The 13,781-nt window shown below is 42.8% G+C and overlaps 1 protein-coding gene across 3 annotated transcripts in view; it reads right to left on the reverse strand.

The window, feature by feature from the left end:
- si:ch211-168d1.3 (ras and Rab interactor 3) overlaps positions 1-13,781 on the reverse strand; it is a 30,027-nt gene that overhangs the window by 9,928 nt on the left and 6,318 nt on the right. The window contains exons 2-9 of one of the 3 annotated variants that reach the window (XM_020043534.3): positions 7,831-7,962; positions 7,303-7,417; positions 6,939-7,011; positions 6,744-6,835; positions 4,874-5,085; positions 3,923-4,216; positions 2,387-2,700; positions 1,442-1,665 (exon numbers count right to left, since the gene is read on the reverse strand). In XM_020043534.3, the coding sequence (XP_019899093.1) occupies positions 1,442-1,665; positions 2,387-2,700; positions 3,923-4,216; positions 4,874-5,085; positions 6,744-6,835; positions 6,939-7,011; positions 7,303-7,417; positions 7,831-7,962 (1,456 nt within the window). Of the gene's footprint in view, positions 1-1,441; positions 1,666-2,386; positions 2,701-3,922; positions 4,223-4,873; positions 5,086-6,743; positions 6,836-6,938; positions 7,012-7,302; positions 7,418-7,830; positions 7,963-13,781 lie in introns of all 3 variants that reach the window. The other 2 variants (XM_020043533.3, XM_010898456.4) reach the window with 2 other exon arrangements.

Below are 13,781 nucleotides of genomic sequence, written 5' to 3' on the forward strand. Positions count from 1 at the left end.
GCTTGGGCCTGCAACGGCACATGCCAGTGTACCGCCCGAAGTACCGAAGGTCAGAACCCAGGTGCCTCGAGTTCTGGCCAGAAGGATAAGGTGCTAGAGTTTGTGCCCACCATGCCGGGGGGGGGGGGGGGGTGCTTACACCTTCACGGTGTCACAGAGCCAGTACTGGGTCCTACGCCATGGTCACCTATGCTGGGAGCTAGGCGGAATACCAGGACACCGGTCTCACCAGGCCTGGAAGCTAGCCGGAACAAGTAGAAGGTACCTGTCTAACCGCCAACCCCATCAAGTCTTACCTGGGGCTGTTGGAGGCGAAGCGCCGGGGCTACCTGATTGGTCACGCCCTCAACCCACTAACAAGGTGAAACCCGGGCACACGCTGCTCCACCTCTACATAGCTGCATCTGATCAGGACCAATTGGAGCGGGCATAGAGAGAAACACGCTGAAGGTATGCTCTAACCAGACTGCACTAACTGCCTGTGTGTGTGTGTGTGTGTGTTTGACCCAAAGACGACAGCGAGGACAACAAAGCCAGAGACTGAGCCCAGCACGACAAAGCCTCGAGCTCAGTCAAGGAAGAAGGCTGGAGAGTTTTGCCTAGCTCAGAATAAAATACACTGTCTTGTTTGGACACCGCCACTCATGGCTGCCTACAGCCAGGGTTGTTTGCATATTTAAAGTCAGAATTATTTTCAGGGTACAGGCAGGCACACAGGATTAAATTAGCCCCCCGCAGTAACAAACTAGATGCTACTGTAGACCAGAAGCAAGAGAATATGACGTGCAAGCGGATAAATACAATAGATCATTCAGGAAGCAACGTCACGGTGATTGAATTCTCATGAAGGAGGAGCAATCATTTTCCGATGAGAATATTCACAGGCACAGGTGTGTCCGTGACGGCCAATACACAAAGACACGGAAACACTGCTCAGCACACAGGATCCAAATAAGCCCTTTTAAGGTGCATTATTAAACACCCGGTCCAACAAGCGCACCCTGGTGTGAACGCTCCCACTGACGCGCTTGACAACATCAAATCGTGTTTGTGTTTCGGTCCTCCTGTCATGCACGCTTGGTTTGGTGCATTAACAATATGTGCTGCGTCACGTATGGCCCAGGTAGGAAATTCACTTTCTTCTTTCACCGGCCCACTGTGGAGTTTCATTGGAGTTTAATGGTGTTTTTTTAGGTTCATCATATTCTGGGAGGTATTTTTCGATAACTTTCTTTTTGGCTAATGGCTACTAGCCACAGTGGCCGGCGGTTTTGGCAGAAATAAGCGCCAAAGTCAAAAGAAACTCACCTCATTTGGCAGGTAGTGGGTGTTAATGTGCTACCCTGTGTACGGCACTGTAACAACATGTTTCATGGCTTGGATCCAGACCACCTGAAGATCCTGCCACTCAAGACAACTGGAGTAGAGATGATAACACTACCTTTCTCATTGTCTGGCACCAGGGTCTCTAGGGGGGGTGACAGCTCTCCGCTATCCAGGAGGAAGCTCTTGGCCTGGGAAAGGAAGCGCCGCAGTCCCAGGAGCACCCCCACGGAGGTTGTTGACATGGAGGACGATGGCGAAGAGGCAGCCTGGGCCAGGATGTCCCTCAACTCCTCCCTCTGAATCTCCAGGAAGTCCTGGACCAGGGAGCCAAACGCAGACCTCCAGAGACATAGAAACAGATTTGGACGGTGAGATTTGGATCAGAAACATTACAACAGATTTAAACAATGTTACATCATTAATTGCGGCCAAGTTAGCTCCAAATGGGCAATTTCGATTGAATTCAGATAAATTATACACTACCGTTCAAAAGTTTGGGGTCAGTTAGAAATGTCCTTGTTTTTGAAAGAAAAGCAATATTTAGTCCATTAAAATAGCATGAAATTGTTCAGAATTACAGTGTAGACATTGGTAATGTTGTAAATTACTATTTTAGATGGAAATGGAAGATGTTCAGCAGAATATTTACATAGGCGTATGGAGGCCCAGTCCAGCTTTATTGCTTCATTAATAAGCACAACAGTTTTCAGCGGTGCTGTCACAATCGCAAAAGGCTTTTCTAATGATCAATTAGCCTTTTAAAATAAACTTGGACTAGCAAACACAACGTGCCTTTGGAACACAGAGATGATGGTTGCTGATAATGGGCCTCTGTACCCCCCATGTAAAAATTCCATTAAAAATCAGCTGTTTCCAACTACAAGAGCCATTTACAAAAAAATAGCTTTTATTTAAAAAACAAGGACATTTCTAAGTGAACCCAATCTTTTGTGAACGGTAGTGTGTATATATATATGTTTTTTTATTCTTTTTATCAGATACTCGACATGAATAGAGGAATTGTCTGCTCTCTCTCTCATAGACATGGGAGTAAACTGACCTCCGGTCCTGAGACAACTCCTCCACAAGTCTAGTTAGCCTCTTCTCTGGGGCGAAGAAACAGACGAATGCTGCACTCATCCTGTGAAGACCTCCGTGACCCCCCCGCGAGCGCACCAAGGGCGGACGGCACTGGGGGTTGGGGTTCGCTTGTTTGAAGAACTGGTCCTCTGGTTCCGGCTCCTCTTCCTCCAGGCTGCTGAAGGAGCTGCTGCTGTCCAATTCAGCCAAGGAGGGAGCCGGGCGACCCTCGAAGGACAGGCATGACTCCTCGATCCTTGGCTGCTGTGGGGCAGGAGGGTCCTTTTCCACCTCCTGTCATGGCAGGTACATCATGGCAGGTATATCTTTTTACACTGTATCAACTCATCAGTCTGACAGGTGAGTATTTGTTTGTGTCAAAGCAGGTGATAGAGCGGAAGAGACATAAAGAGCGAGAGAGGAATATGAAAAAGGGAGGGAGAGAAAAATAAAGAATGACAGAATAGAGAGAGACATACAGCACCGTGAAAATTGCATTCCCCTTTATGATTTTCATTTTGTTTTTAATGTATACATACAGCTGGGAGATTTTTTTTTGAAAATACCAGAATAAATGTGTGGAGGAACATAAATGCAGATGCTTCCATACGGGTGTACTGCATGATACAATGAAGTATTTTACAGCTTATGCTCTGTGGCCAGTATACAAATGCTAAGCAGGTCTAGTTGACCTCGATTTTGGATCAAAATGGCAACGGAAAAGGACCTACGTGTTAGATAGCGCTCTCCACCACCATCATCAAAACACCAGATGAGGGAATATCTTTTGGAAAAGTTGGGTTCCATCCCTCCAGTAGAGTCACAGAGACTCATAGAATCAATGTCAAGGCGCAAGCTGTTCTGGTGGCTGGAGGTGGCCCAAGCCCTTACTGAGACACTTTATGTAGGGTTTTCCTTTAATTTGTCACTCGTCTATGTATATATATTTTTTATTTTTTTTCAGACTTCTAATACTTTTTTTCCCAATAAAATTATTAAAAATATAGGATAGATAATTTGTTAATATGTGCACTTGGGGCAGAGGCCTGGAACTTCCCAGGCCACATATTTTTTTTAATTCTGACAGTAAATTTAGTATCTTCAACCAAAGCCATGTATTTATTAAAGCAAACCCGATTTTATACATGATTTGTTTATTTAAGCAACACCCAATCTGAAAAGTGATTGCCCTTTTACACTCAATAACTTGTTGTACAACCTTCAGCTGAAAAGACTGGTAACAATAACTTCCTGTGGTGTTTGAGAAATCTCTCACATTGCTGCAGAGGATTTTTTCCCCAATTGGCCAAGCAGAGTTGATTTAACTCATCATTTGTGGATGAAGTTTGAGCATGAAGTGCTCTTTATAGGTCCTGCCATAACGGCTGTGTTATTTATTCACTAAGACGACCTAACATTAGGTTTCAGGTGAAGATCTGAAAACATTTGACAATAAAAACAGGAAAAATCTTAAAGGGGAGATTGTTTTTTACGGCTCTGTATCTCATAAAGTCACCTTTACCGGTGGTGGTACATGTAGATCCTCGTCTTCGGCCGACGCTGGGGACAGTGCAGAGGTCCTCTTCAAGACGCCAGCACCAGAATGGACCTTCCTCTCTGGCTTGGAACTAGACTGGAGGATGGTGGGCTGGAGCCTCTCCTGGTCCAGATGGTCCTGGTATTCTGAGGTCTCCCCACTGCCTCCACCACCAGAAAGAGTCATGAAGCTCTCCGTGGAGACACGGATCCTCATGCTGCGTTTGAAGCGGTGGCGTTTGTGTGACGCCCGCTGGCTTGACGGCTGCTTCTGCTGTTGCTAGGGAGAGTGAGTAGCTAGTGGTCTCAAAACCAACTGGTTCACATAATGAGTACTTCATACTATCTCATCATGGTTATGTTTGGTAATGGGGATAGGGTGAAACTGATCCCAGATTTAAGGGTAGACTGCAAGATGAAGACTATAAATCATATTCTGCTATTCTGTTGTCAGACTGTACCTCCAGTTTCAGACTGTACCTCAGGACCATACATCTTAAATTAGACACTGTATTAGACTGGCAACCATATCTCTAACCTTAAAAAAAAACAAGTCCTTAGATCAGTACCAGATGATGAATTCCAAAAGCATAGATAATCCAAATATAAATTAGGGTTGATTTTACTGGTGTGTAAATCCATTCAGTTAATCCACTTAAACACGTCCACCAAACCCTGTTATTTTGCCAGACTCAGTTAACTATGACAGGTCAAACTGGTAACTGGTGAGAAAAACTAGGCTTTGCTACAAACAGAAGTTTCCTAGAATCCCAACAAGATGCAGTCAAAATGGACTTCCCTTCTCAAACTCAGACCAGAAAGAAACAAATGGAATGTCTAGAGAGTGAACGGGAAGGAATCCACAGCTTACAAATATCCCAAAAATATGGAACCTTGTGGGTTACAACCTAATACTAGATTTAAAATGTACCTCTAGCTGTAGGAAGAGAGGGTTGATGAAGCAGAGAGATGCCTGTTTGCCACGGGACAGCAGGTAACAGAGGTCCTGCGACAGACCTGCCTTGACCAGGCTGGTACTGGTGGGTGGGTGCTGGATGCTGCTGGGCAGGGGCTTGTTAATGGCGGATGGGGCCAGCAGGTCCCCAGGTCCATTTTGGGTGTCAGAAAGTGAATTCCAGAACTCTTTTGGTGGGTGGAGAAAATCAAAGAGTAGCAAGACAATGTCTGGCACAGATTGTATTACTGAACATACCTATTCTTTAGTGTTAGGCAGGTAATTGATTCACACCCTGAAGAGATTCACAGTGAAGTGCACAAAGATTAACATTCCAGTCCAGAAACAAACCTTAGACCCTTGTGTACATCGAATTAATTGGATACACAGTGCAGTACATACGTATATGGAATGTGATTTTTGTTGTTTTGGCTCCAATCCATTTTAAAAAGAAACCATGGCTAAAAGCTGTGGCGACTGTCCGTTTTATTTCAGGATATTAACATTGTTGTAGTATTTAGTACTTGCAAATCCTTTGTGTTCAATTACTGCCTGAAGTCCACTAACCATAGCCATCACTGGATGCTGGGTATCTTCCCTGATAATGCTCTGCCCCGGCCTGTATGCAACCATCCTCTGTTACTGTTTGTTTCTGGGCATTTTCGCCTACAGTCTTGTCTTCAGGAATTGAAATGCATGCTAGATTATATTCATGATGGGTGATTGACTTGGCCAGTCAAGAAAATGTCCCTTTTGGCCCTGAACTGGTTGGTTGCAGTACATTTGAGGTCATTGTCCTGCTGCAGGGCAAATTGCCATCCAATACTTTCTGAGGCATTTTGGTGTCTCTTAGCAAGATGTTTCTGTATACTCTACAATTCACTCTCCTGCTGCTGCCAGCAGTGACATAATCAATGAAGACAAGTGAGCCAGTCCCAGTGGCAGCCATATATGCCCAGAAAATTTCACAAACATTTCACAGATACCAAAATGTTTGTATGTCAGTTGCTTAATTTCTCCACCTTCCTCTTGCCATCACTCCGGTACAAGTTCATATTAGTCTTGTAGCAAACCTTTTTCCAGAACTATTTTTGTTATTTTTTAAGCCATTTAGTTTTTCAAGTCAACTTGTGTTTTTTGTACCTTGCAGTGCTACCTCTGTAGTTCGGCTAGTGGAGTATTCTGAGAGCGGTATTGGAAGACACATGCATTCCTGATCTGTCTGAGGGTTCTTTGGTGTTTATTAACCTGTGATTATTTTATTGTTCTTAATGTACCAAACAGCTGATTTTGGCATGACAAATGTTTTGCCTATGTGGCTGATCCGATTAAATCTGATTTATCTGCATAAAAGATGCCCAACTTGACTTGCATTGACACTTATTTGTGCCTTGTGTTATCATACCAGCAAACAGCTCCAAATGCAAATGCAAATCCTAGTGCCAAGACTAAACATTTACAGCTCTCTTGTGGCTGAACTGATTAAAAAAAACACATGCCTAATGAGACAGACTGTGAAGCCAATTGTTCAAATACTGTTAGTCCACTTCAATGGGGGACCATGTACAACAAATTATGTAATTTATAAATGGTTTGTCTGATATGGCTGAAAAAACCTGCAAATTAAAGCAGACGCTGGTTCATAAATTTAATTTAACTTCATTGTTATTGTATCATCTCAAATCCATTACAGGGCTGGAGTACATAGATAAATCAACCAATCATGCATCAGTGTCCACTTATGGACTGCATTGAATATACAATATACTTCCCTTGTGTGGTTGAGACCCCATCCCACATTTGAGAATAATTTAATTCTGTACATTTTTTAAAAATAAATCCATACCTAATCCCATATGAGAGATGGCCTCCAGCTTCCTGTGGGAGGAGGCCTGAGCAATGGCTTCTGGCAGCTCCAGAGCGAAAGGCAGCACATCCCTGGAGACACAACATATTTCTATACGATTCTTACCGACATATAATGGGCCGAACAGCATGGGTGTTATTAACAGGTGGAGATAAATGTAGTGCTGATGATTACCTGCTGATACAGTAGAAGGCCACCAATCGACAAAGGTCTGGGAAGCTGAGAGCAGAGCTCTCCAGGGAAAAGGCTGGTAATAGGACAGAGTTAGACACCAATCACGGTTTTTCATTGTTCCATTGTAACACGTCTTTCATTGTTACTTCAAAGCAGTGTTTCCCAAATCCAGTTTTAAGCACTCCCAACAGTACACATTGAAGCCCAGACCCGCTTCAACCTATCAACTAATCATCAAGCCCTTGATGTGTGGAATCAGGTGTGTTTGCCCGGGGCTGTTCAGGGTACTTCAGGTCTTTCAGGTAGTGTTTTGAGAGGGCTCGTGTGTTGACTTTGTTGTACACCTGTATGTGCTGGCATTCACCTGAATCCTCTTCACATATGAAACACTCCTTGATGGAGGACGGCGCTCTCTCCGCGGCCACTCTGACACACAACACCTTCCTCTGGCTCGAGCTGCATTTACGGACCAGGAACGTCTACAAAGGAGTCCATTGTTGAGCTTCGAAAACGGGAGAACACTGACAAGGCATTGCCCTGTTCTAACTTTTAGCAATGAAGTTCTCCAGCAATTTCTTTCACTTTCACTGTTGAAAATTAACATTTGAACTACATTAAAAAGCTAAAGAGGGTGTGTGGATTAAAATAATGTTTTTAAGGCACAACACAAACTGTGTTTCATTAAGTCAAGCTGTTAAAAGAGCTGAAAAAATACTTTTAAACATCCCTCTTGAAACCACAAACTACAAGTTCCAAGTTAAAATACTCCATTAGAGTGACTTCCTGAATGTCTAACGGAATTATGTTTTCTCCATTAAACTGATTTAGTTGAGCTTAATCTAAACATGAGGGTGAGATTATGTATTCAGTGGGTGAGTTTGTTTCTCCTCACCCCGACGGGTTCTCTGAGCAGGATGTAGAGGGCGCACTCAGCATTGATTGACAGTTGCAACCAGACAGGGTGCGTGTGGAGGATGCGATCCAACACACTGAAGTTTCTCTGGGAGCCCGGGTCCCCCTGCATCTAGATGAAACACAGGAAGGGGTTCATGTATGGGGGCAAAACCATTGTAATAACCGGTTGTCATCAAAATGTATTTCATTACGAGATACAGCCTTTTTAATGCTATTTTGTTCCACTTTTAAGCGCATAGAGGACAGCCTGTTTCTGGTCAAATAACTCAAAATAGGACTTTTGTATTTAAGATAACTAATTCGTAGGTCTAACTTTTTAACTTCTGAGAACTATCATCACTATCACTGCTGATCAGCAAGATAAAATAGAAAATTCTGTATCTTAAGAACAGAATTGGCAATAATTCTTACATTTATGGGAAGCAAATAATGTAATTTAATTTAAGACCTATTAAGCCCTGTTGATAAGCCCACTTCCATCTTTCAGGTTAATGTTTAATGTCTCTACCAATATCTGCTTGTTGCATCCATGAGCCTTTCTTATTTTATCAGATTTGCCATTAAAACGTTTCCTGATTTTCCTATTTCCTGATGATTAATTCAGTTGAAGAAAATCTTTGATGTTTACAAGACGCCCAGATTACATGTGGGCTTTTTTTGTGGAACTACTCTTAACGTGTAAGAGATTAATGTTTGTATCCATGCATATATTACCATTTTACTTATTTTTATTATTTTTTTTAAGTAGTTCCATAGTTTAGTGTACTGCAACAACATGTTAGATGTCAAGCAAAGATAACTCATTTCCCAATACATTGATCATATTTTACTGTTAAAAAAAACTTCATTTGCTATTCAATGATGATTTATTTAGGAATAGCACTTTTATTTCAGCTGGGCTTAAAAAGTACACTTGCATAAAAAGCACCTCCCCTGATCAAAGTGTAAATTAAATTTAAAAAAGGTTCAATAAAACTTTGCATAGTGTTGTAAACTTGGTCCTCATTTGTTTTATATCCAATTGGTTACAACATTTCTAAATTTACATTTTGGTGGGCTTAATAGATACACTTTCCCTATGTATATACAAAAATAAACTTTGCATTAATTGAATACCAAATTAGATGTGCCCCCCCAACACATACAGATAAGCACAGAGGATACCCATTCTCTATCCTGTAACTCTCATTTATTCCTCTCTGTCAGAACTGCAGGCTGGATGTCACAGTGCTGACATTGTGTGGGCAGCCCAACAGCATTGCGAGCGTAGCAGCAATGGTTGCCTTGGTTACTGAGGCCTACACATCCTACCAGGCATTTCCACTCAGTAAGCGCACCCCCCTCAACACGAGGACAGACACACACACACACACACACCCTCCAGCTTCTGGCATGGTGAAAAGTCTTTGGTATATTTCTAGAAAGTATCGTGACTTTCCACTGTTGCACACAAAAAAACTATGTCTATTTAAATCCTTTCTCATACTGGCAATTCCTGGTTCACAACAACAACATCCTCCTCCTTCATATCCCAGAGTAAGGTGAGCTGCATTTCTGTACAGTAAGAAGTCTTTGTTATTGTTTTCCTTTATGACTTGATGATGATAACATTATTTAGATATGAAGTCTGCCAGAAAGTGGGTAACACAATGAATAAACGCTAATACTGTCTAATCACTACATCCCAGCTCATTAAAGACTTCAAAAGTCTAATATGCATTGAACATCTTGATCAGCCGGAGGCTTTGTGAGGAAACTGTCAGTCTCAATAGTATCTTTCAATCTGAGGGGCTGGATTATCATGTCTTTACAAACTGATTGAGTGGGGTAATAGAAAACACTCACACACACACTTCCTGTGTATCTTGTATGACTAACACTGGACATCCACCTCAGGATTGAGGTAGTGTAGGGGTCCAACATATCACCAGAAGCAAGGCCGACACACACCCACACACCCACTGATACACACAACGACACCCACACACACACACACACACACACACACACACACACACACACACAACGCCAAAGGCAAGAGATAAACCATGCCGGTTACTTCCAGGTTAACCTTACATAAAACAAAACTCTAAAACACAGCCCACACACACACGCAAACACACACACGCAAACACACACACACTTACGTAATGCTCAAAGAAGGAGAAAGGGAAGTGATATTTATTCTTACGTATGTATTATGTTCTTCCTAGAAAAGTCCATGATGCCTTGCACTCCTAAGTCCAGGCAGGAAGGAGGATATGGATAAGGTGATATGCACAAAGTAACGGTTGTCATGGTAGAAGTGGTTTAAACCGGGGGTTTTAAAACTTGGGTAGGCAGGAACAACCAGTATTGGCAATATTGGAGGAAGAAAATGCAGCTCCTATTTTTCACAAAATCATATATTGGTTTTATTTTAGGCCTTACATGAGCTGGATAATGTGATTTATATCTTTCTCTCTTATTCAACCCCACCAACAATCACATTTACCTACCCTATAATATATATAATTTTTTTTCACTGTGCTTTGTTACTGTGCTTTGTTAGTGTGCTTTTGTAAAACTGTATGCAGTTGTTATTCTTCTTCTTATTAAATCAGTTTTGCTTCCTAACCATCTTCATCATTTACACTGGGGACAGCTATTGGTGAAAAAACAAGCACTGTGAGTCTTTTCTAAATTAAATATTATTGATTGGAAATTCATCATTTGTTATCCTGATACCTAAACTGCAATGAGGAAAATCACACAATTGGATAAATGACCAGGTAAAATATAGTATACTATAAATTAATTGACTGGGATAACATTTCCTTGGAGAAATATTTTCTGTTTGGGCTGATTCACACTGAATCTTATAGAATGCTTAGGCAGATCTAAATGTGACAATGCATGTTTAAAATAAGTCCCTCCAAAACATTAACACAACATTAACACAGCTTCTATCAGTATAGAATACACTTAAAGTAACCAGATGATCCCAGAGTTATATAACCTGTAATTATTTAACAAAATAAAATAATAGAAGAAAAATAAAATGGCTTATGCTAAAAAGAGGTTGGGGGCCCCTAGCGGTTTGGGGCCCTAAGTGACTGCTTGTCGCTCATGCCTGGAGCCAGCCCTGGTTGTACCTTCCCAACAGAATGGTGTGGATGTACTGCATAGCAGTCATAATAAATATTTATGAGGGTTGACTGCTGATCAGCCAGTTAAAATGTATCTACTCCTTTCTTTAATTTAAATATTTATCGTAACAGATCATTAACTGTTAAAAGACAGACTTTCACTGGGCAGTTAAAGATATTATTACTTTTCAACAGAGTGCAACATGAGGAGAGAACTGAGACCCACATAGTGAAGTACTGTATTGCCACATGTTCATTGGTGCTTTATACTGTCGTTTCACCTTGAAATTCCATTGTTTTATCATTCCGCCTTTATGGAAACAGTGGCTAGGTCTCTAAAAAGCCTTTGGGGTACTAGTACACCGCAAAAAGCTGTTGCTTTCTTGGAGCTGATGTACTGTGTCACTGCATTCCCTAGGCGATGGCCTGCTTGACCCGTGGTTTGTCACTGGCCTGGTGACCTGGTGCCACTTACACCTGGTGACAAACCAGAGGTTAATGTGGACTTGAGGCAGGGTTTGGTGTCAAGAGGATGAAAGGGTCCAAGGATCTGAGAAACAAATGAGCAATTAACTGAATCTTAGGAAAACGAGAACCTAACAAACATGACAGCAAGTGTAGTGACCGAGTTTCAAATGACCAAAAGCGGTTTAAATGGTAGCTAGCTACTACAACGTTGTCAGGGCATTCTGGGGGACACACGCAAACAATAGAATGTGTAGCACTGGTGACATCATTGGAATTGTCCATCCCCAAGGTGGTTATTGGGTGCAGGGGGGGGGGGGTCTGATGTCATGGAGCTGTCTCAGCTAGTGAACGGTGAATCCGCCCACTTTATTGGGTGTCCTCCAGGGCAGCCACTCAATATTTCCCAGCCCCTTCTGATATGTCACAGTTTTGGCGGTTCACACTGAATGAGCAGCAGAGCATTTCTTGGTGGATCTAACGTCCCTACCCCTCAGCCAGTCTCGTTTCTGCAGGTCCGCCACCGTTTCCGGCTTCAGCTTGACAGTTGGTTTCCAGGTTTTTGGGATTCATGGACAAGTTGAAGGCTACCGGGGTACACCCACGTTCTACTTAACTAGTAGGAGAGTGGTATCCATACAGCTGGATGGTATGGAGGACGCAGGGCTGGTCTGAATTCTTCTGGTAGAGAAGATGCTAGCTAGCTGCTCAGTGCACTGCAAAAAAAGATCTGTCTTATCAAATATATTTAACTTGTTTTCAGGTAAAAAATTATCTAACCATCCATTAAATAAGGTACATTTTTCTTAAGCTAGAATACGCTGCCTGTTTTTAGAAAACATGCCTTGAATATTGTGCAAATTGTCTTGTTCCATTGGCAACTTTTTGTGCAGTGTGTTAAGGGCCAACCAGGCGCTATTCACAGCCCTTCCAGGCTGATCAATGCTACTTCTTGGCAGACCAGCTACAAGGTGTGTACCTCTCCCTTATCCTCGCCTGTGACAGAGTGGCACAGCGCCACCGTGTTTATTGACCTTGTCGTCAGGTGACAAAGCAAGACACATTTAGTGTATTAGTAGGGCCGATTTCTCCAAACGAGCTGCTCGATTTCCAGGGAGGGAGAAAACGGGGGAGAACACAGCATGCATTTTCTACCTCGGTCGGCGCCCACTCGTTTTTTTTTTGGTCGGGCTCCCAATCCCCAGAATGGGTTGAAATAGAGCTCGTCAAACTTCGCGTTCTCCCATCATTCATTGGCCATACCTGTCCGGCTCGAAATGAAACATGAAATGAAGGGAGGGTTTCCTTCCCACACACTCAAGGTGGTACCTGGCTGTCCCCCAGTATAAGCATTCAATGGTCGTTTGGTTCAATATCCATCTCCCCCTTCACTCCTGTGTCTCCACTTCACCTGTCTCACCTGTCTCCCCCCTATCGAAAAAATATATAAAAAAACTTTCCTTGATTTCAGGGTTTTCAGCTTCCAGCCTAGAACATGGTTTTCTGTCGGCAGCTGTGGGTGAATAGGTAGCCTATTTTTACCAGGGGTTGGCTGATAAACGCAAGCATGTTCACTGATTCACCTGGCTGCCGTGGTTACATAACCCTTTGTTACACCATATCTGGGGGCCCTAAGGAAAATATGAAAAAAACCTCCTTCAAGGAAACAACACTTTGGACACAATCTAAAATGTGGTACTGTAGAAAATAGCTCGCTAGCAAGGTAGCGGAGACAACGAACACGAGGCGAGAGAAGCATATAGTGTGAGGAAGGAAGTAGAGGGGAATGAAAGAGACAGGCATGACTGGTAGGGGAGACCCCTGGGAAAGTGAGGGAGTGTAAGTGGAGAGTGAAAAGCAGACAGGGAGAGACAGAAAAGGGATGGATCTACGGCACCTCTGAGAGAGAGAGAGAGAGAGAGAGAACAAGGCCTTCTAGACTGGAGGTGAGCAGCATACTTGCATGTGAGTGACAGAGGAAAGAGGCAGAGAGAGTGAGAATGAGGGGGCAGAGAAGTGGAAGAGAATGAGAAAACCTTGCTGTGAGAAATGTATTCAAATGAATGTCAGGTATGTCTGGCTGTTGTGATTAAACCTAACGAATAGAATAGACTCTGGTATCCTATTTTACTTGATAATGACCGAGAATTGGGGCTGTGAATAACGATGCAGGCTTTCTAACGTCAGGGGGGACGATAGCTTGCGAAGTCATCTGTTTGCGTGCGAAGAGGGCAAAGATAGAAACTCGCTCGTCAGAAGAGGGACGTGCGGCGCTATATATTTTTAGCTCCAACGTCAGTGGATGCCGTCGCGATCCAGCCAATTGAATCAGAGT

The sequence above is a fragment of the Esox lucius genome, chromosome 24 (assembly GCF_011004845.1).
Source record: "Esox lucius isolate fEsoLuc1 chromosome 24, fEsoLuc1.pri, whole genome shotgun sequence".
In the NCBI taxonomy this organism is placed as follows: domain Eukaryota; kingdom Metazoa; phylum Chordata; class Actinopteri; order Esociformes; family Esocidae; genus Esox; species Esox lucius.